The sequence below is a fragment of the Nicotiana tabacum genome, chromosome 17 (assembly GCF_000715075.1).
Source record: "Nicotiana tabacum cultivar K326 chromosome 17, ASM71507v2, whole genome shotgun sequence".
In the NCBI taxonomy this organism is placed as follows: domain Eukaryota; kingdom Viridiplantae; phylum Streptophyta; class Magnoliopsida; order Solanales; family Solanaceae; genus Nicotiana; species Nicotiana tabacum.
In genome coordinates this window covers 1,188,103-1,209,005 of record NC_134096.1, presented here as the reverse complement: position 1 = coordinate 1,209,005, position 20,903 = coordinate 1,188,103, and the positions used below count along the sequence as shown (strand labels likewise).

The following is a 20,903-nucleotide window of genomic DNA, read 5'->3' as shown; positions in this document are numbered from 1 at the left end:
ATTTGAATCCTTCATCAAATGGAAAGTTTGGCTCCTAATTTATGGTCTACGAAAATAAAAGATTGGGTAAGAAATTCTGTTGACCGAGGGGGAAGTGTAAGGCACCCCTCGAGTCCCGTGATTTTGACACAGTCACTTTCTATTGAGTAATGTCCGGCTTAAATTAATTCTTGACTATGCTTGTATTTGATTATGATTTGCTTATTATCACTTAATTGATTATTGTATTTTATTAGTTGTTTTGACCTAGATGTGGTATGTACACAAGGTATTTATCTGAAATTGAATGTTAAACCAAGGTACATAATGTACACATGGTCAAAACATAATTATTTTAAATTTAAAGGCATCGAGACACAGGAAAGCGCACATAATCCTTTTATTATTCAAGCATATCAATACAAGGTTCGGGTATGAACACATTAGCTAATATTTAAAGTGCGTCTAAAACTTTCTAGCATATTTAGAGTATTTCATTTATTTTTGTCTCTTTCATATTCGAGATATTTATTTGTATAATTTTATTATTATTACTTATTGTAACGAGTCTTATATTAGTTCGTGACTCATCTCGCTGCCTTATAAATACTTTTTCTTTAACGATAGGCCTAAACTCTTCTATTGGCCCAAGCTTTATCCTATTAGGCGAAGTCAAATGAAAAAACTATTATAGGCCAATTATTATGTAGTCTAATTATTTAAAATTTTCTTGCGCCGTTCTTCGACAGAATGAAAATATTGATACAAGTAAACAACTTAACGCCAACAAATGTAAAATTTAACTATTAAACACATGATAAATATTAAACAAAATGACACTAAACACTAGATTATAATCTAAACTCTTAAGATGTGAATATGACCAAGAATAAAAAGAAAACTAACTAATGAAATCATCCTACTAAGTAAGCTACATACAGAAAGTTTTGAACTAAACTATAAAGAAAGTTTACCACACATACGTTGTTGATCCGATGAAATAACACACACACACACACACACACACACACATATATATATATATATATATATATATATATATGAAGAATTTAACTAAAATGAAAAAAAATAATGAAATGAGAAAAATTATTGTATTCCTATATTCATCTTTAATAAAAGTACTTCAACTCTTAATTTTACTAATTAAACTACACTAAAATTAATTATTGACCTAAACAATATTTTCATTTGATACAATTTTAAATATAACTTTATGATCCCCGAAGTAGCGTATAAATTAAATAATTCTCCAAATGATAAAAGAATGTACTAAAAATTAAAGCATAATGTGAACTCTCTTTGTGTTCTCTGAACTTTCCAAACATTTGAAGCTTAAAACCTCAATCGCCATTATATTCTACTAGATAATTTTTTTTGACTAAATATTGGTTCTCGTCCAGCCCACTAATGGATTAACATGGAAATGGATTTCAAGGAAATATTATTAGATACTAGTTAGAATCTGTAACGACCCGGCCGATCGTTTTGAGAATTTAAGTTTCGTTCGGCGGCATAAGGCCCCGAGCAGCTTCGTATTATGTGTATTGACTTGCGTGCGTGGTTGAATTCAATTAACTTTCCAAACATTTGAAGCCTAAAACCTCAATCACCATTATATTCTACTAGATAAAATTTTTTGACTAAATATTGGTTCTCGTCCAGCCCACTAATGGATTAACATGGAAATGGATTTCAAGGAAATATTATTGGATACTAGTTAGAATCTGTAACGACCCGACCGATCGTTTTGAGAATTTAAGTTTCGTTCTACGGCATAAGGCCCCGAGCAGCTTCGTATTATGTGTATTGACTTGCGTGCGTGATTGAATTCAATTACTAGATGATTCAGAGTGATTTGAGACACTTAGTCCCTAAAACGAAAGTTTAAGCCTTAGGATTTTGACCGTAGTCGGAACTAGGTGAAGACGACTCCTGAATGGAGTTTCGTCGGTTCCGTTAGCTCCGTTGGGTGATTTTGGACTTAGGGGCATGTCCATATTGTGTTTTGGAGGTCTGTAGCTCATTTAGACTTGAAATGGCGAAAGTCGAATTTTCAGAGATTTTGACCGGAAGTGGACTTTTTGATATCGGGGTCAAAATGTGATTCCTAGAGTTGGAACAACTCTATTATGTTATTTGGGACTTGTCTGCAAAATTTAACGTCATCGCGGGTTGATTTGATTGGTTTCGCACGAGTTTTATAAGTTGGAAGAATTAAAAGTTCATAAGTTCTATTCTTAGTGCGATTCATAGTTTCGACGTTGTTTGACGTGATTTAAGACCCCGAGCGAGTCCGCATTAAGTTATGGAACTTGTTGGTATGTTTAGATGGGGTTCTGGGGGCCTCGGGTGTGTTTCGGATCGGCCAAAGGTCATTTCCTCCTATTTTGAACTGCTGTTTTCTGCCATCTTGTTTCCTTCATCGCGTTCACGTCCGTGTTCTCGCGTTCGCATAGTTTTATTTTGGAGGATGAAATATTTCCTCTTCGCATTCGCGTTCGCGAAGGTCTGCCTTTTTCCTTCTTCGCGTTCGCATCCTTCCTTTCACGTTTGCGTAGTAGAAACCAGGCGCTGAGCGCTGGTGATCATTTACCCTTCGCGTTCGCGTGTACTCTTCGTGTTCGCGTAGGTTCCTGTCCCTTGTGCTTCGTGTTCACGTCCCTTTGCTCGCGTTCGTGAAGGGTCTTCTACCAGCCTTCATTTTTCTTCTTCGCGAATGCGATCACCCTTCCGCGTTCGCGATGCTTTAAGACCTGGGCAGAATAAATAGTACTCTACTCCGAGGGTTTGCCATTTTCATCAATTTTTGGAGTTCTAGAGCTCAAGTTTGAGCGATTCTTTGTGGGTTTTTCAAAAAATTCGATTAGGTAAGTGTTCTTCACCTAGAATTTATTATATTCCTTGATTTTATCTTTATTTTTATCATTTAATTTGTGTTTTGAGTTGAGGAAAATGGGAATTTTTGAAGAAAACTTTCAAAATGAAAAATCATGATTTGAGGGACGAAATGGTATCGAAATTTGATAAATTTAGTATGGTTGAACTCGTATCGAAATGGGTGTTCGGATTTTGTAAAATTTGTCGGGTTCCGAGGTGCGGTTCCGGGAGTAAACTTTGGGGTCGATTTTTAGATTTTGATAAACATTGAGGCTTTATGATCCGGGATAGTTTCTCATGAGTTTTATTTGTGCTTTGAAGTTATTTTGGTTAGATTTGAGCCGCTCGGAGGTCATTTCACCCGAGAAGTTCATTTTAGAGTATCGGTCTGTCTTCTTTGTGGTAATTATCTTGCCTAACTTCGTGTGAGGGAACTACCCCTTAGGATTTGAGTCTTTTATGCTAATTGTAGTCCGTGTACGCGAGGTGACGAGTACGTGCTCGGACTTATTTATGGAAAGTTGGTCTTTTAGGGTTCTTAGATCCTTGTATTCACTGATTATGCAACTGTTATGTTATGAATACGTCTCTTAATTACTAGTTTTACCTCTACCTGCTTTAATTAGAAGTATTTGCTTCATTATCCGCCCTTGACAAGGTGGGTTGCTCTGATGGTAAGCACCCTCCACTTCTAACCAAGAGGTTGTGAGTTCGAGTCACCCCAAGAACAAGGTGGGGAGTTCTTGGAGGGAAGGATGCCGAGGGTCATTTGGAAACAACCTCTCTATCCCAGGGTAGGGATAAAGTCTGCTACACACTACCATCCCCAGACCCTACTAGTGGGATTATACTGGGTTGTTGTTGTTGTATCCGCCCTTGATGCTTATTTGAGTCATCCGTGCCTTAACTAAAACTGTTATCTCTTCTATTGCCATGTTATCTTTCCCCTAACTGCTTATCTTTATTTGAAGTTATAATTAACTCTTTTGTAATTGTTCATCCTTAATTGAGGCCGTGATTTTCTTTCTGCTGCTTATCCCTAATTGAATTTGTTGTATCCATTTCTTAATTGCCAACTTTAAAAGAAGTTAGATATCCTACATTTTAGTTGACTTGTCCTTATTTGGAATTATTCGCCTTGTGTTAGCTCCCTCGTTGTCGAACTGTACATTGTGGAGCGTTGTTAAATAATATTTCCTTTCTTGTTGAGTTATTCTTATTATGACTAGCATTCTCTATTGTGGCCACTCCTCGTGAATTAATTCTTCCGTTCCTTTGAGTTGTGGAATTTCTGAGTTGATTTATTTGTCGTACCCTTGTATTAGTGTTATTGTTGTTGTTGTACTTGTTGTTCTTGCGTATTTACTTTGGGACTACGAGGCGGTACCTCAGGAGATCCCCTTGTCTTGCATATTTACTTTTGGGACTACGAGGCGATACCTCGGAAGACCCCCTTATGAGCATTTACTTTTGGGACTACGAGACGGTATCTCGGGAGTGCCCTTTGTTGACATCTCTTTGTTATGGGGTTGCACGAGGTTTCTGTCGTGCTATTGTTACTATTGATATATTCACATGCGTCGTGACAAGGCGGGATATATATATGTGGGTTGCGTATGTGGCGAGACAAGGTGGGAACATTATTATGCACGTGTGGCGAGACAAGGCGGGCATTTACTTTACTATTACACACGTGGCGAGACAAGGTGGGCTATGTAAGGGATTGATTTGTGATGGCCTGGGGGCATTCTTGTTGTTGATATTTGTGTAGTGGTACACTTACCTGTGTGAGCTTTATCTTGTGAAAGTTGTGAGAAAATATTCTATGTGCCGTCTGTTCTTTTCCTTAAGCTCACTAGCTGGTATGAACTATGTTAGAACACTTGCACTAGCATACACGTAGTTAAGCACTCTTATCAGATAAGAGGTTTTCTTGATATTGTTGAGTATAAATGCACACCCTTGCTTACTTGCCTTCTATGTGAGAATGACTCTATTTGGCACGTGAGTCGTCAGTACGGTTATGAGGTATAAAGAGGGCACATGATGCCAAGTGTTAGGGTTCAGGTATTGAGACCCGTGAGTTGTGATTTGTCCAAGGTTCGATACCTCGTGGAGTTTATTTACTAAAACCCGGTATGAAAGTTATCGTATTGTTGAGTTGTTACTTGTCCTTTCTTTATCTGTGATTATCGGAGTTAGGCTATTTTTCCGTTCTTTCTTCTATGTCATTATTATGGTGTTCAACTGATAGTTGTTATGTTCCTTCCTTATTGCAATTACCGTATTAATTGCCACTTCGCGTAGTCTTTATATAGATATCATACTCTGTTGTTTCTATACTTATACTTGTTCAAGTCATTTAGTTCAGTAGGTGTCTTAACTGTTCCTCGTCACTACTCCACTGAGGTTAGTCTTGATACTTGTTAGGTACCGCCGTGGTATACTCATACTACACTTCTGCACAGTTTTTTTGTTGATCCAGGTATTTCGAAGTCAGTTGATCATTAGCTAGTTGTGCGGACTTGTTGCTGTGGAGACTTAAGGTAAACCTGTTGTTGCTTTCGCACACTTCGGAGTCTCCTTCCTATTTTGTGTTCACACTGTTTTACCTATTTCCAAACAGTTGTATTTAGAAATTTGTAGAAAACTCTGTAGAGCTTATGACTTGTACTACCGGTTTCAGGAATTATAAATTTTATAGAGATTTACATTTTTAAAAATTGTTAGATGTTATTTAATTATTATTGTTATTCAGTAAATGTTAGGCTTACCTAGTCCCTAAGACTAGGTGCCATCACGATACTCAACGAAGGGAAAATTAGGTCGTGAGAAGTTAGTATCAGAGCTCTAGGTTCATAGGTTCTACGAGTCATACGCGAGTTTAGTAGAGGCTTGCGGATTGGTACGGAGACATCTGTACTTATCTTCGAGAGGCTACAAAACTATTAGGACAGTTTCACTTCCTTTATTCCTATCGTGCGAGTTCATTGGTCTCGAAGTTTGAACTTTTATCATTTCATTCTCTCACAAATGGTGAGGACACGAGCTGCAGTTGCTGATAGCGTTACCCCCGGAGCAGATGTCCCTAGGGGCAGAGGCAAAGGCCGACAGGAGCACGTGCCACAGCTAGGGCACCTACCAGAGCAGTAGTTGATGAGCTGCCAGTAGTTCCAGTTGGCGGGCAGGTACCGGAGGCGCCTGATGTTACCCTCGAACTTCAGGAGACCTTAGCACAATTCCTGAGCATGTTTGGTGGTACATTGGCTCAGACGGTGTTGATTCCGGTTGTACCATCTATTTCACAGACCGGGGGAGGAGCTCAGACTCCCGCCGCCCACACTCCAGAGCAGCGAGTTCATATTGTTCAGGTTCCAGGTGTCATGGCGACATAGTCTATGGTCCCAGTTCAGCCTGTGGTTAGGGCAGCAACATCTGAGGAAGAACAGCTTAGACTTGAGAGGTACAAGAAGTACCACCCTCCTACCTTCAGTGGATTGGCGACAGATGATGCCCAGAATTTTCTGGAGGAGTGTCACCGCATTCTCCGTACTATGGGTATGGTGGAGACGAGCCGGGTTGCTTTTACTACTTTCAATCTACTAGATGCTCATGTACTTGTGACACCAGGTCTTGGCACGCAAATATTGGTAGAATTTAGTATTTTATTATTTTTTTGGATTAAAAGTTTAATCAATATATGCTTAATTTATTAGTTGGTTTGCCTAACTGTAGTGTTGGGCGCCATCACGACCTATAGATGAAATTGGGTCGTGACAGTTTGAGATCTTTATACTTTAAAAATGATCACAAAATATATGATAATATTATATATTTTTGGTAATAAATATGATTACCGAATATATTATAAAAATTATTTTTATAAGAAAGGAAACACTTTACAAGGGTTCTTGCAGAAGCTACGCATGAAACGTGTGGCCTATAAGGTACCAAAGGTCACACTTTGGAAGTGTTTTTGTAGGAGTTAAAAATCGTTGCTATAAGAGTATCTACAGGCGTGGCTTATGTACCGTATAGGCCACACTTTTGAAGCGTAGCTTCTAAAGCAATACTCGTAAAGCGTGGCCTTAGGGAAAATATTATGCTCGTTTAGGCCACCCCTGAAAAACGTTGCCTAAAGTTGAAAAGTGTGGTCTTTGATTAAATGCTATACTTTTTGATAGTTTAGGCCACACTTTTCAAGGGTGGTTAAAGGTCTAAAATATTGTAGTGCGAGAAAATAGAAAATTCCTAAACAATTGTAATCCTGAGTCCGTTGGACATGTAAGACTCATTGTCGAGCTCTTCAAGCCAGTAACCACTTTTAAAAAAAATATCATATCATATTATACTAAAAGTAGAAAGATACTACCTTCAAAGTTAATTTACAAAAATATCTTTTAAATTTTGAGTGACCATTTTGTCCTTAAAAAGAATGGTTTTAGCTTAATTTTTAACTATCTGTCAAAATGAAATATACTATAATCCAAAGTGTTGGGCACGGGCCAATCCCAACTAGTATATATATCTTCAATTAGTATGGTTATTGACTGTTTTATGTATAGTGGATTTTTACAATTTCAATCAATCAAAATCTGAAAGCAAATGAGAAGACAACTATGAATTTATTAATCATCTTATGAAGAAACTGTTGTCTCTTGCACTCCCCATTGCTCCATGTTTTGTCGACTCCTTACATATACATCTCCTCTTTTACTATCTATTTGAATTTGGTTTAGAGAGCACAGATGAGGTATTTCTTCGTGGATGTTCTTCTTTTTTTTTTGGTTGTCAATTACCTTCTTGCTTCTTACTTATCAACGGATGTTTACGAGTTTGATCCCTTATATGAAAGTAAAGAGCTGAAATTTTGTTTCAACATGTTATAAGATGTTTTTTTTTTCAGGAAAAAAGAATTGACGTGATGTTTTAATAGATAATTGGATAGAAATCTGCTTGGAATTGCGCCGATACAAATGAGATGGGCGACATTACTTTCTTTCTAACATGATCGTTTTTCTTTGACACATTTTTTCCAATTTCTTTTTCCTTGAGTAATTTTCTATTTGATTGTGCAATCGGCACAGCATGAGAGTTTCCTTACGTACATTTAATTATCACATGGTTAATTTTTTTTTCCATATTTTCACAGTTTTCATATTTTGTCTTTTCGTTTCTTTGTTTTCTCAAACCTGGCATTTCAATTAATAAAAGAATTTTGATGCAATTGTTGTCTTATAAATATTTTGTTTTACATTTTGATAAATAGGCATACTTCTTATCTTAAATTTGGACAAGAAATATTTTAAAGATGTTGACTAATTTTGGTGCTACTCGGTCTAACTGTATGGATATCCATCTTGTCAAAATCCTTCACCTATGAATTGGTGATAATAATGCTTTTCATGAATTCAGGGAGCTAGAGAAATTTTTATCGATTAAACTGCAGAAATATTTTGCAAAAATTGTAGCTAAGTAGGAAAACAATAATGTCAAGATTTGGGTTTTACTTTGAATGGTTTAAAATTCATACTGTTTACAGTGATTTGGATCAATTACGACATATGTATTAACTTTACTTTTGCGTATATATTGGGACCACATTTGGGGAAAGTTAACTAATAAAATATCAATTCAATATGTTTAAAATATTAATAACATAATACGAGCAAGTCATTCTTATACGTACACTCTAATATTAACATAGTATAGATTGTTACAAAAAGATTAAAGAACCTTCAAACTAATTAAATCATATAAAATTGCACATGATTGTTGCAAAAGATTAATTAACAAATTAAAAGAAATTTCCAACTAAATATGTAAAACAATTTTAGCTAAATGCATCACCAAATGATAAGCTTATGTCACAATAAATTATTTTCTCTAGTCGTCAAATGTTCAATGTCTTCAAACTTGTACGGAGATTTTCTCTGGAGCAAAGGAACCAATATTGCGTCAAGGAAATCGACTGTGTTAGTTTTAAGGGTGGATATTAATTTCCCTATGCATTAGGGCCCTATGAGTCTATTTTTTGCTGTTCTTTTGTGATAAAACCTTCGATTCTGCAAATTTTCAGACTGCAAAATTGGATCTGCAAAAGATAGACTAGACCAAACAAGGATTTTGCATACCTCACGTAAATCGGTTGGTATTAGGTGGGTTGTTATAAACCATGGGACCTCAGATTTCATGTAATGTTCATTTTTCTTTTTGACTCATTACACTTAAGTCTATGTCTTCTTCTCAACTGCTCTCTCTTTTTCCCTCTGACTAGCAGTGAGCAATTTCTCTATTTAAGGCCTCAACTTTCACTATCATCTTATTAACTTAACAACCATAACTTGCCATAAAATAGAAGGAATAAAATGGCTTCCTTCTACTTAGCTTCTTTCTGCATAATGGTACTGAGTTTTTCAGTAACATTTGCTAGTGGAAATAGTGTTCCCAACAAGTTCAAGGAAACATGCATTAATGATGCAACCATCGTGTTAAGTTTTGGTTTGTACCAAAAAAGCTGCCCAGAAGCTGAACCTATCATATATTCATGGGTGGAAAGAACAGTGTCTCAAGACCCCAGAATGGCTGCTTCTTTGCTTCGTCTTCATTTCCACGACTGCTTCGTTAATGCAAGTCCACTTTTTCTTTTTTCCTTTTTATTTGAATACAGTAGTATATTTTATGTTAAATAATACTCCATATGTAAAAGCATTTCAGGGATGTGATGCATCAGTATTGCTGGACGATACCCCTAATTTTACTGGAGAGATAACAGCTGCCCCAAACTTGAACTCATTGAGGGGTTTTGAAGTGATTGATTCCATCAAAGCTGATTTAGAACTGGCTTGTCCCCAGACTGTATCTTGTGCTGATATTCTTGCTATTGCTGCTAGAGATTCTGTTGTTCTGGTATTATATTATTCCTTATACTACTAGCAAATAAGTAATTCAGAACTTTTTCAATAATTAATGCATGCAACTCCAATATAATTATTGCAGTCAGGAGGTTGGGGATGGGAAGTGCAAATGGGAAGAAAGGATAGTTTAACAGCTAGCAGAAAAGCAGCAAATAACAACATTCCTGGACCAAACTCTAATGTTGCCACCCTTGTTTCCAACTTTCAAAACCTTGGTTTTTCTCTTCAAGATATGGTCACTCTCTCTGGTAAACTTAATTTGAAGGGCTAGATGATATTATATTGATTTAACATATATAAGACTAATTAATGTTTATTATACTGAAGGTGCACATACAATTGGAAGGGCTAGATGTTCAACATTTAGTTCCAGGCTAAATGGGGGTAGCAATTCAGACATGAACTTGGATTTCTTGCAGTCACTGCAACAACTGTGCTCAGTTTCTGATACAAACACAACACTAGCAAATCTTGATGACATGACACCATCAACGTTCGACAATCAGTACTACGTTAACCTTCTATTGGGAAAAGGGTTGCTTGTTTCAGACCAGGTCTTAGCAACTGGGGATGACAATACTAGAGAAATAGTGCAAACTTATGTGGATGATCCATCTGCTTTTTTTGAGGATTTTAAAAACTCCATGCTCAAAATGGGAAGCTTGGCACCACCAACTGGAACAACCGGTGAAATCCGTGTTAACTGTAGGGTTGTTAATCAATTTAATTCTTAAAACTCCATGAAAATCATTACTATAAAAATTTCTGCGTACTTCGTGGATGGCTCCATACATCAGTTTATTGTACAAAGCCATACCGGCTCATCCTCCAAGATAGGAGTCGGATATTTTCTCAATGCAATGATTTAACATAGCCCAAAGAGGAAAGCAATCTTCACAGCCCATTCACAGCATTCTTTTATTTATTTATTTTAATCAAAGGAGAAACCACGAGCATAACAGAGAGGGCAACGTCCAACCTTCACAAAATCCGAATTTCCTCGATGCATCATTCTTTTTTACTTTGTAGGCTAAGCTCAGCTGATACTGAACAAAAAATGGTGAGCAATATGATTTATAACTTGTAGCTGAAAGTCGCAATCGGTGAATGCGAACTCAGTGAATGATGACTTATACATCGCAAGCAGTGAATACGACTTCCAAATCACAATCATAAATGAGACTTAAAAACTTGTATCTCCAAAGTTGGAAAAAAAAAATATTAACTTCGGAATTTTGTGGAATTTGTTTCCTTCGGGCGAGAGATTTGTATTTTCCTTGGTTAAAAACGATGAAGTTTTTTTTTTTCCTGATATTTTCTGTGCTCTTAATTTGGTGTCGGGTTTGGCATTTATTCTTGATTTTATTTTTGGGATTCTGAATAACTCTAGTCAAGAATATGGGTGTACATATGTCGGGTTGGTTTGAATTTTTCAATAACCAAACCAATAGTGTCGGGTTTTTAAATCTATAAACCATACCAAACCAATAAAGTCAGGTTTTTCAATCTCGGGTTCTATCGATTTTTTCGGTTTTCGGGTTTTTTTTTCCGGTAAACTCTTCATAGCGCAAAATATGTAACTTGTACTCCAATTATTTTTTTAGTCCTAGTAGAATACAACTATGTAATGTATTCTTCCAAAAAATAACACAATAATATGAGATTAGTCATAGCATTGTACTAAATAATATTCAATAACAAAGATAATAAAATCGCATAAATAAAATATTACTAATTAACATGCCATAATAAAAATTAAGATAATCTAAAAATACTATATAGGTAATGTTAAAATAAGTACATCTAATAAGTACTAATTAATTACACAACTAAGCACTAAAGAAAAAAATAAGTTAGGTTATGCACTTTTCATTATAAACTAATGAAAAACTAAAAAATGGATATCCAACACTATTGTCATTCTAAGGGTTGAGTTGAATTTTCTTTATTAGGATTAATATTGATTTGAACTTTATTTGACTTACTACTTTTATGGGTAAAATTTATTGGACCATTCAAGAATGTTAAGTCTAAACTTTAAATAATACGTTTAAAGATAAAATTGTGAACAAGTTTAAGAAATATTTATAATTTATATTACAATAAATATTTATATGTATAAAATATTTTAAAAAATTGTACAAATGTAATGTCGGGTTAGTTTGGTTTCGGTTTGACTTTTTTTAGTTAAAACCAAACCAAACTAATTATGGTCGGCTTTTTTTTGCCAACACCAAATCAAATCAAACCAACCCACAATCGTTTTTTTTTTTCCGATTTAACTCGAATTATCGGTTTGGTGCGGTTTATAGGTTTTATTTGTACGCCCCTACTCAAGAATGTTAAAAGAGGAGGAATTTTAGTTTTACTCAAGTGACGGAGTAATACATCATCTGACTATTATTAGGTATGTCGACACTTATAAAATTCCACGGATGCAATCGCAATCCGCATCCACATATGTGACTTAAAATGCACCCCGTATATGCGACATAAATTGCAATCTGCATGTGCGAGTGAGTCACGATCAGCAAACACAACTTATAATCGCAATCATTGAATGCGACTTATAAATCGCATTTAGTGAATGACGACTTATAAATCGCAAACAGCGAATGCGACTTATAAATTACAATCATTAATTGAGACTTATAAACTTATATCTCTAAAGTTGGAAAAAATATTAACGTGGGATTTTTGCTGAATTTGTTTCTTCGGGTGATGGATTTGTATTTTCCTTTGTTAAAAACGATGAAGTCTATTTTTTTCTAATTTCTTTTGGTATTTTCTGTGCTCTTAATTTGGTATCAAGTTTTGCATTTCTTCTTGATTTTGTTTCCGGAATTCTGAATAACTCTACTGAAAAATGTTAAAAGAGGAGGAATTTTGGTTTTACTCAAGAAAGATTCTACTGAGTAGTATATTACCTGACTATTATTAGGTATGTCGTCACTTATAAAATTCCACGGATACAATCGCAATCCACATATGCGACTTAAGCGACATAAATTGCAATCTGCATGTGCGAGTGAGTTGCAATCGGCAAACGCAACTTATAAATCGCAAGCGCTGAATGTGACTTATAAATCGCATTTAGTTAATCGACTTAGAAATTGCAGGCAATGAATGCGACTTATACATCACAATCATTAAATGAAACTTATATCTCTAAAGTTGGAAAAAAACTTAAGTGAAGCTCCATTATGTTTACCAACAAAAAAGGCCTAATATATACTGAAGTTCTAAACATGTTTGTTTTTTGACAAATTTGGCTAGAAAAGATTTTTTTAAAAGATTAATGAGTTTAGAAAGATAATAATATATTTTTTTATTATCAAACATGGCATGTGGACAAAAAGTATCCATGTGGCAATAAATTGAAGGGGTAATTAAGACCATAACTAGTTTAGGTATGTAGGTTAGGGGGTCCGATATATTATGCTTTTTTTAATTGTTAATTTGCATTAGTTGGTGATATGTGCACACAGTAAATATCCTATGACTGTCCAAAACAAAAGTTGTTTCACACGACATGTTAAATAAAATTAAACAAAGAAAACTGATACATCACGATTGATGTCGCGGCAAAGTTCATCCAGGCCACTATGCAAACTTAGCAATCAGGTATAAACATTTCCCGGAAGCAAAAAACAAAACCTTCAGCTAATATCATCACATGAGATGAGAACTGTTTTGCTTACAGTCTAAAATGCAGTTTTCAGGGAGGAAAAACATAGTAAGACAACTCTTCACATAACTACCTCAGCAAGAGGGTTGGCAACATTGCTTTTGTTGAATGGATTCTGAATGGAGTAACTGTATATTATCTCTTTTATTCACTTATATCAACCAATTCAATTTCATACTGGATCCATGAGTTTGGCGGTACAGGAGGCCTACCGTTTTTCCCAAAGCTGCATCAACAAAAGGCATGAACGTAGAAACTTTTTATCACACCGAACAAGTTTAAAAGATGCAATAATTTGTATATACCCCAAAGATGGTGGAACAATGAATCTTCTCTTTTCACCAACATGCATACCTGTACAGCTTAAGCTTAGGCACGCATAAGAGACAGTATAATAGAACGCTTAAGATATAAAGGATACAGTTTCAGTTCATAAAAATGATTACCTTCAATGCCAATGTTCAATCCCTTTACCATGTTCTTGTCACCTGATCAAAGACAGCAAATAAATATGAAGTGAAGAGAACTCTCTTGAAAATCACAGGAAGAACTGAAAAGTTCCACCTAAACTATATATACTCCTCATCCGTTTGTCCAACCAACTAAAAGATCAGTGTGTGTGTGCGAGAGACAGAGAGAGAGAGACCTAAACGGAATTTATGGGGAGCTTCACCAATGTTAGAGCCAACGACGCATCCTGTACCTCTTAATTTGGCAATGAAATAAATTTTGACCTGGACAAAAGAAAGGATAACTCAGTAGTTATTACTAGCATTGTGTTTGCACCACCTCTATCTAAATTATCAATAGAGTCAGTCACCTGCTTTCCTATGGAAGCTGCTTTTCCATCTTGTTTTCCCTTCACCAGCACCTCAAAAGTCACTCCATCTGATAATGTAAGTACCTGTGGTGATGTGGCATTCTCAGTGATCTCCTTAGGAGTTGCAAGTGAGCTTTGATTTTCCATCTCCAATTGAGATGATGATATATTTGAGTCACAACGATTTTCTTGGTTTTCAATCTTCCTTTTCTTTTCTTTCGTTCTATCCTGAGAATGGCACATTTCAGTTACTGGTTCGGGACTTTTGTTTGGAGCTCTGCATATTCAAAGTGCAAGTCAGACCTTAAGCATTCCTCAGAAGAGTCTTTTAACAACAAAAGTACAATCGTACAATAAACTTAAATACTCAAAATATTTTTCAAATATTTATAGCCTAATTTAAATTTTCAACTATGAAAAATGAAACATATTCACTTATGTATTTTAGGTCTGCAGTTTGTTGCTTCACACATAGGCATAATTCTTTTCTCAGCACCAGATACACAGTATTTTATTTTATTGATGCATACAAGATATTTTACTAACAAGTAGTTATGAGACTGAAAACAAAAATAAATTGAGTAAACCATCTAATCTAAAGATAGAACTCGTTTATTTATTTGTTTAGTCCAACTCTACAACAGACACCAATAAAGCTTATAGCAACCATGTCATCAGGCCTACATAAAGCAGCCATTTTTAGCAGCCAGGCTATAACATTATCAAATTCTATAATAGCTACAATGTATACAAGTATTTTAAATTAGGACAAAAGGAGTAGTGTAACACAAAGATTATTGTGCAAAGCAAACCTTGGCAACGTCATTCCATCTGATAATGTAAGTATCTGATGACATGGCACTCTAATTGATCTCCTTAAGAGTTGCAAGTGAGCTTCGATTTTCCATCTCCAACTGAATGACGAAATATTTGAGTCACAACGGTTTTCTTGGTTTTCAATCTTCCTTTTCTTTTCTTTCTTTCTCTCCTGAGAATGGCACATTTCAGTTACTGGTTGGGGACTTTTGTTTGAATCTCTGCATATTCAAAGCGCAAGTCATCAAGCGAAACCAGTTAGTTAGACAAGAACCTAAATGTAAAAACTAGCAGAAGTCATCCATAAAGGTTTAACAGTGAACCAAAGGAGATAAGATGCTAATCCGAATAGCCAATCTGCTGACAGCATTTTTTCCCATTCTTAAAGCATCACTGGCACCTTCTTGCAAATAAAGGACTAAATGCAACTTAGTGAATGAAAATAACTCAAATGGGTTGATCAGGTTTTTAGCTTCCTTTTTCTCTTAAAATTTTTTTTTGCTCTTTTATTATGTGAACCAGATATTCCGGTCATTTCTTCTCCCATTTACATTTCAATTTATGGATAACTCGTCCTCAAATTAGAGGGAGTCAAACAAGACTACCTTAATAGAGTTCTAAATTATACTTGATCCTAGTATATCTTACTCCGGGAGTACATTTTCTAGACGTAAACTAAATTCTATTTGATCCTTGTACATCTTGCTCAGGATCAGAAATGCACTTCCTTGAAGCAAAGTTAACAATTGCAGGGATGAGGATATGAGCAAATCATATACTACTGTCAAAAAGGAAAAACTTGAAAGGAAAAGATAAAAAAGCTTACTTTCCAGTGATTGATTTCTGACATCGAATTATAGTTGGTGGACAGCTGCCGTTATTCATAGCCATTGGTGTGTCTTCTTTGAGTCCGCAATCAGTTGCTGTATTATTAAAGCTTGTACCTCTCCCCTCAACCGGAAGCAAAAGCCCTATTTTGCCTAAGAAAAAATCATCTTTTGAAAATTTAGGACTCCTAATGAAGCTAGACCTATATGATCGAAGCAGAGGAAATTGAAAAACGGTATGTCAGGCTTCATGAATTTTAGATCTGAAATTTTATACTTATGCATCAAACCCCAAGAAGATGAAACTTAAAGTGAGTTTGCTGAGGATACAACAACAACATACCCAGTTTGCTGAGGATATGATGTAATATTAACCTTTCAAACTTCATAGCATTACTTCGTCTCTCACTGTGTAAATAAAATAGCATTTATATCTTAAGTAGTATACTGTTATGGACAGAGGCGGAGCTAGGATTTGAAGTGTGTCGGTTCTAAATTTTAAAATAAAACACTGCCTTCAACGGAAATCGAACCCCAATCTTTCCCAGTGAACCCACAGCCCTTACCGTTGATCCAAGACCTCTTTTGTTACTGGGTTCGGCAGTGTATACTTAAATAGATTTAGTAAATATTTCAATACAAATACAGGATTCCGGAAAAAGTCACTGGGTTCACCCGAACCCGCACCCACTACTGTAGCTCCGCCCCTGGGTTCTGGAGGTATAAATTATGTAACCTTGTTCATAAGAATTTTCATAGATAACTAGTTTGGGCTTTTCTTTTATAAGGTCAAGTTTACTAGCTTGGGATTGATGCATAGTTCTTGTACAATTATTTAAGCCAGAAGACTAGTTGATTTGTTCATCGAATATAATCCGCACACATATTATACTGAAGAAAGATGAGTTCATCATATTAGCTATATTGGATCAGCCTTCCCTATAAGGTTCCTATAGTAAATATGTGATGAGACTACTATTATTAAAATAATATACTGGATCATCACTCTACTACAGGTTCCTATAGTAGATATGTGATCAGCTCTTTCACATGGAGACTACAAAGACATATGTCTTGTAAAGACTATATCCACTTTCTGCCATCTAAAGGCTACAACATCATTTTTAGCCTTCCCAGCCAACTTGTAAGATTTACAAATTTACACAACTATTAATTTCCAATAAAGGCCAACTAGTAATTCCAGACCAAACAGGTCATGCATGCTGCGCATAACTTATAAAACAGACAGCAAATATGATATGGCAGCATGCCGCGCACCTGCATCATCATCGAAGCTGTTGATCCATTGGCGCCTATTATCAACAGCAACGGTTTGGATTTCCAGCAACGCTGGTTTGCTAGCTGTCAACTCTGTATTTTTCTCACATACTGCATTGCTAATATCTTCTCCATACAAGTCACTTGACCAAAATGAAATAGTAAAGGAAAAGTGACAGAATATGATTAAGCATCAAAATAAACTTTAACAAAAGTAAAAGCAAAATAAATTCTGAATTTTCTCTTCAGATAGTGTTGTGAATTTCTGCAAGTTCGACACAAAGAGGGAGAGAGAGAGGGGAGTTTTTTTTCAAATCGACCAGTTGTATCTCCTAATCCAATAGTATGTATACTGTTTTAGTGCTGGTACAGGTTTAGTTCATCTTAGAGAAGTAAAAAGAGTAGTGAATTTTCTTATGCTATGCTAATGCTGCCAAAGTATACAACCGAAAACTACACTCAAGAATGAAGGATACACTCCAAGTTCATCAGTTCCAGTACTTTTACAGCTGGTTCCGTTGGAAGGGAGGTAATAACCGGCAAGGTGGATGCCACGTGGACCGACAACTGAGAAAACAACATCATCAAACTCCTCGAACTCAAGATCCAACTGACAGCAATGAAATTCCTTGCACAATGAGCAGATCGAAATTGGAGGTTGACTGCCAATGGCACATCGAACTATAGATCTTGATTTCCACAATCCACTACGCTCCCCCAGTGTTGCCTGCAATCACCATCTAAATTCATTCCATTACATTTTTTTAAATTTAACATTTACCCAGTAAAGGAGATAACTCATTTGATAAATTAAATAAACCTGTGAAATCCGAACACGCCTTTTATTATTATGCAACCGTAGTGTGTAAGGTTTCCCTGGTTCTATAAAAGCCCCTGAGGAAGGAGAAGACACAAACTCTTGGAATCAAATTGATCATAAAAATTGGACCTTTCTGCTAGTGCTACATACAGAGAAATTAAGTTTGAGCCAATCATTTTTTTCACATAATTATGTGCCAAATACAAAAATAAAAGAACAAATCACATAATTTGACAACACATGGTCAAACATTACCATTATGAACTGAATGCATTTACATAAAAAGAAATTTTCCATATAGTTCTCTTTGATCAAACAAATGGGAGGAAAATAGACAAAGCACAAAATGGGAAAAATAAAAGGGGAAAATGGGTTCAGAATCAAACCCCAAAATGCCATATTTGGTATTGAGAAACTTTGCGCAAAGATGCAGAGCAGAGCAGAGCGTGAATCAGTTGTTTTCTACAGGAAGGTGAAGTGCGACGTTTCCTATTCTCCATTTTTTAAAGGGTTTTGGGGTTTATGTATACTACTCTTCATCGTCAGTGGTTTTCTTTCCCGCGCTTTTTTCTTTTTCTTTTTTCTGATTTGTTGCCAAAATGTTGTTTATTTAGATTGCAACAGAGATTAAGCTACTTCATATTCACGTAGTATCACTTGAAAATAACAAAGATTTTATTTTTTTACCAACTTAATAATCTTATATAATAGTATGATATAACATGTGTTTTTTGAATTTTATTTTTTGAGTGATTTAGAAAATAATTTTTTTTAACTGAAGTCATGTGGATATTATATAAAATGAGTTGCTTAAATGACAGATTACTTGTGCTTTCAAGACTTAATTTAGCATTTGACGTTTTTTATTTTATGTGATATATAATTATTATTGTGTTATTTTCTGTTATTAATTTTTAACTTTAGTGTAATAGACAATAAGTGAAGGAACCATTCGTAAAATTAACCCCAAAAATAATAGGAAAAAAATAAGTTTTCTAAGAAATGGAGAGAATCCAAATGACGCACCTATTTGACTCTTTTCTTTTCACCTTTTTTCTCTTATCCTTTATGAATATAATGAAAACAATTATGAAACCAGACATTGCGTGCCTTTTGTTTATTTTCTTTCTAATAAAATTTACGAATAATGCACGTATTTGACTCTTTTCTTTTCACCTTTTACTTTATGTTTTTCACGAAAGTTTTTGGAATGCATGATAAGTACTCACTCCGTTCATTTTTAATTGTGCACTTTTGATTTTGTGTTCCTTGTCACGATCCAAAATCTCACCTCATGCGCTGTGATGACACTTAGTCTTTAAGACTAGGTAAGCCGATTTCAATTTCATTTCAAGCCATTTTTTTAAACATATAATTTAATACAAGTGTCGAAACCAAAAGCGGAAACAAATATAACAACTTCTCAAGACTGGTAATACTGAGTCACGAACTCTAACTGGATACATGTAATGATCTCAAGGATCGAATATACGATACTGTTCGAATAAGAGTTGACAGTACAATAAAATAGAAAGACTCCAAGGGATTGCGACGACCAAGCAGTTCTACCTTGAATCCTTGCGATCAACACACTAACTCTGCCCGAGTCTGATATCTCCAATACCTGACTCTGCACAAAAATGTACAGAAGTGTAGTATGAGTTATGGTTGTCCAACGGGACGGGCCGTCCCGTCCCGTCCCGTCCCACTTAATTCTAAACGGGATGGGCCCATGTTAAACGGGACACGGGATGGGACGGGATGGCCATTTTGTCCCGTTTGTCCCGTCCCGTTTTGTCCCGTCCCGTCCTGTCCCGTCCCGTCCCATCCCGCCTATCCCGCGTCCTATTTTTTTGTGTGCATTATATACAAGAAACTTGTAATCCTGTTTTTCAAGGTTTTCCTAAGACCACGGTTAGAAATGATATTTTTAAATTTCAAACTGAATATTTTCAGTATATTCGTTGTGTATTGTTTCACTTAGATTGTAAAGTGTCTATCACATCTGATATAGGTCGTAGTCCTAATAGTTGTGATTATTTAACTGTTACATGTCATTGGGTTGATCATCACTGGAACATGCAAAAACGTATTATTAGTTATAAATTTGTTGATTCAAAACACAGTGGAGCATATATTGCAACTATTGTTCTACAAATTATTGATTTTTATGGACTCATTGATAAAGTTTTAACTATCACCTTAGATAATGCTTCTACTAAGTGCTAACACAACTGCAACAACTAGCTTAATGAAATGGTTGTAAAATTAATCCAACTTATGCACCGGCCATTAATGAAATGATTTCAAAATTTAAAAAGTATTTTTTCCCTATTCCCCAAGTTTATTTAATTTCTACTATACTTAACCCATCTTTAAAATTAAGAGGTGCAAATGGATTTGTTCGTAAAATTTATGAGAATTTAACAATTCAAGAAAATGAACAACCATCTCTCGAAGACTGCCAAGCAAACATATATTCTTATGTTAGATCAATGTTTGATAAATATAAATCTATGGAAACAACAAGTGATGAAACTAGGGAAGAAGAAGAATACGATGAGATACTTAGCACTGGGAGCTATGATGGCATGGAACTCATGGAACATCAATCAACATTGCCAATTCCATAACAATGTCCGAGAGAAATTATATATAAGTTACAACGAAGTTATATAGGAGCTTACAAATATTAGTATGATAATTTATAATTGGCTACTAAGAGGCCTAGTTTAAACAAAACCTTTCCTAGAAGGTAGCTGCGTAGATTATGTGCTCTTCAAAAGAATTATATTTGTATGTGATATTTGAAAGTTCTATTAATAAAATAAAAGGCTTTAAGCGTTGAATTGTTTTTATG

General features: G+C 35.3%; 2 protein-coding genes across 4 annotated transcripts; one reads left to right on the top strand and one right to left on the bottom strand.

Annotated features, from left to right (window-relative positions):
• The first annotated feature begins 9,200 nt into the window (after positions 1–9,200).
• LOC142171367 (peroxidase 40-like) lies at positions 9,201–10,902 on the top strand. The gene is made up of 4 exons (XM_075233737.1): positions 9,201–9,506; positions 9,595–9,786; positions 9,877–10,042; positions 10,122–10,902. Exons 1-4 carry the CDS (start codon positions 9,246–9,248, stop codon positions 10,526–10,528), a joined length of 1,026 nt encoding a protein of 341 aa, XP_075089838.1. The 5' UTR covers positions 9,201–9,245; the 3' UTR covers positions 10,529–10,902.
• Positions 10,903–13,321: 2,419 nt separating this feature from the next.
• Positions 13,322–18,577, bottom strand: LOC142171366 (peptidyl-prolyl cis-trans isomerase FKBP43-like). Of its 3 annotated transcripts, XM_075233735.1 has the most exons (11): positions 18,430–18,576; positions 18,044–18,117; positions 17,700–17,950; positions 17,224–17,366; positions 15,945–16,098; positions 15,115–15,339; positions 14,303–14,579; positions 14,129–14,216; positions 13,929–13,970; positions 13,788–13,836; positions 13,322–13,708 (listed from the first exon to the last, which is right to left on the bottom strand). In XM_075233735.1, the coding sequence occupies exons 1-11, from the start codon at positions 18,440–18,442 to the stop codon at positions 13,627–13,629; spliced, it is 1,398 nt and encodes a 465-aa protein (XP_075089836.1). In that variant the 5' UTR covers positions 18,443–18,576; the 3' UTR covers positions 13,322–13,626. The 3 variants fall into 3 exon arrangements, with proteins under 3 accessions (XP_075089836.1, XP_075089835.1, XP_075089837.1); XM_075233734.1 differs by having other exon boundaries at positions 13,366–13,836; positions 18,430–18,577; XM_075233736.1 differs by lacking the exon at positions 13,788–13,836 and having other exon boundaries at positions 13,367–13,708.
• Between the last annotated feature and the right edge of the window lie 2,326 nt (positions 18,578–20,903).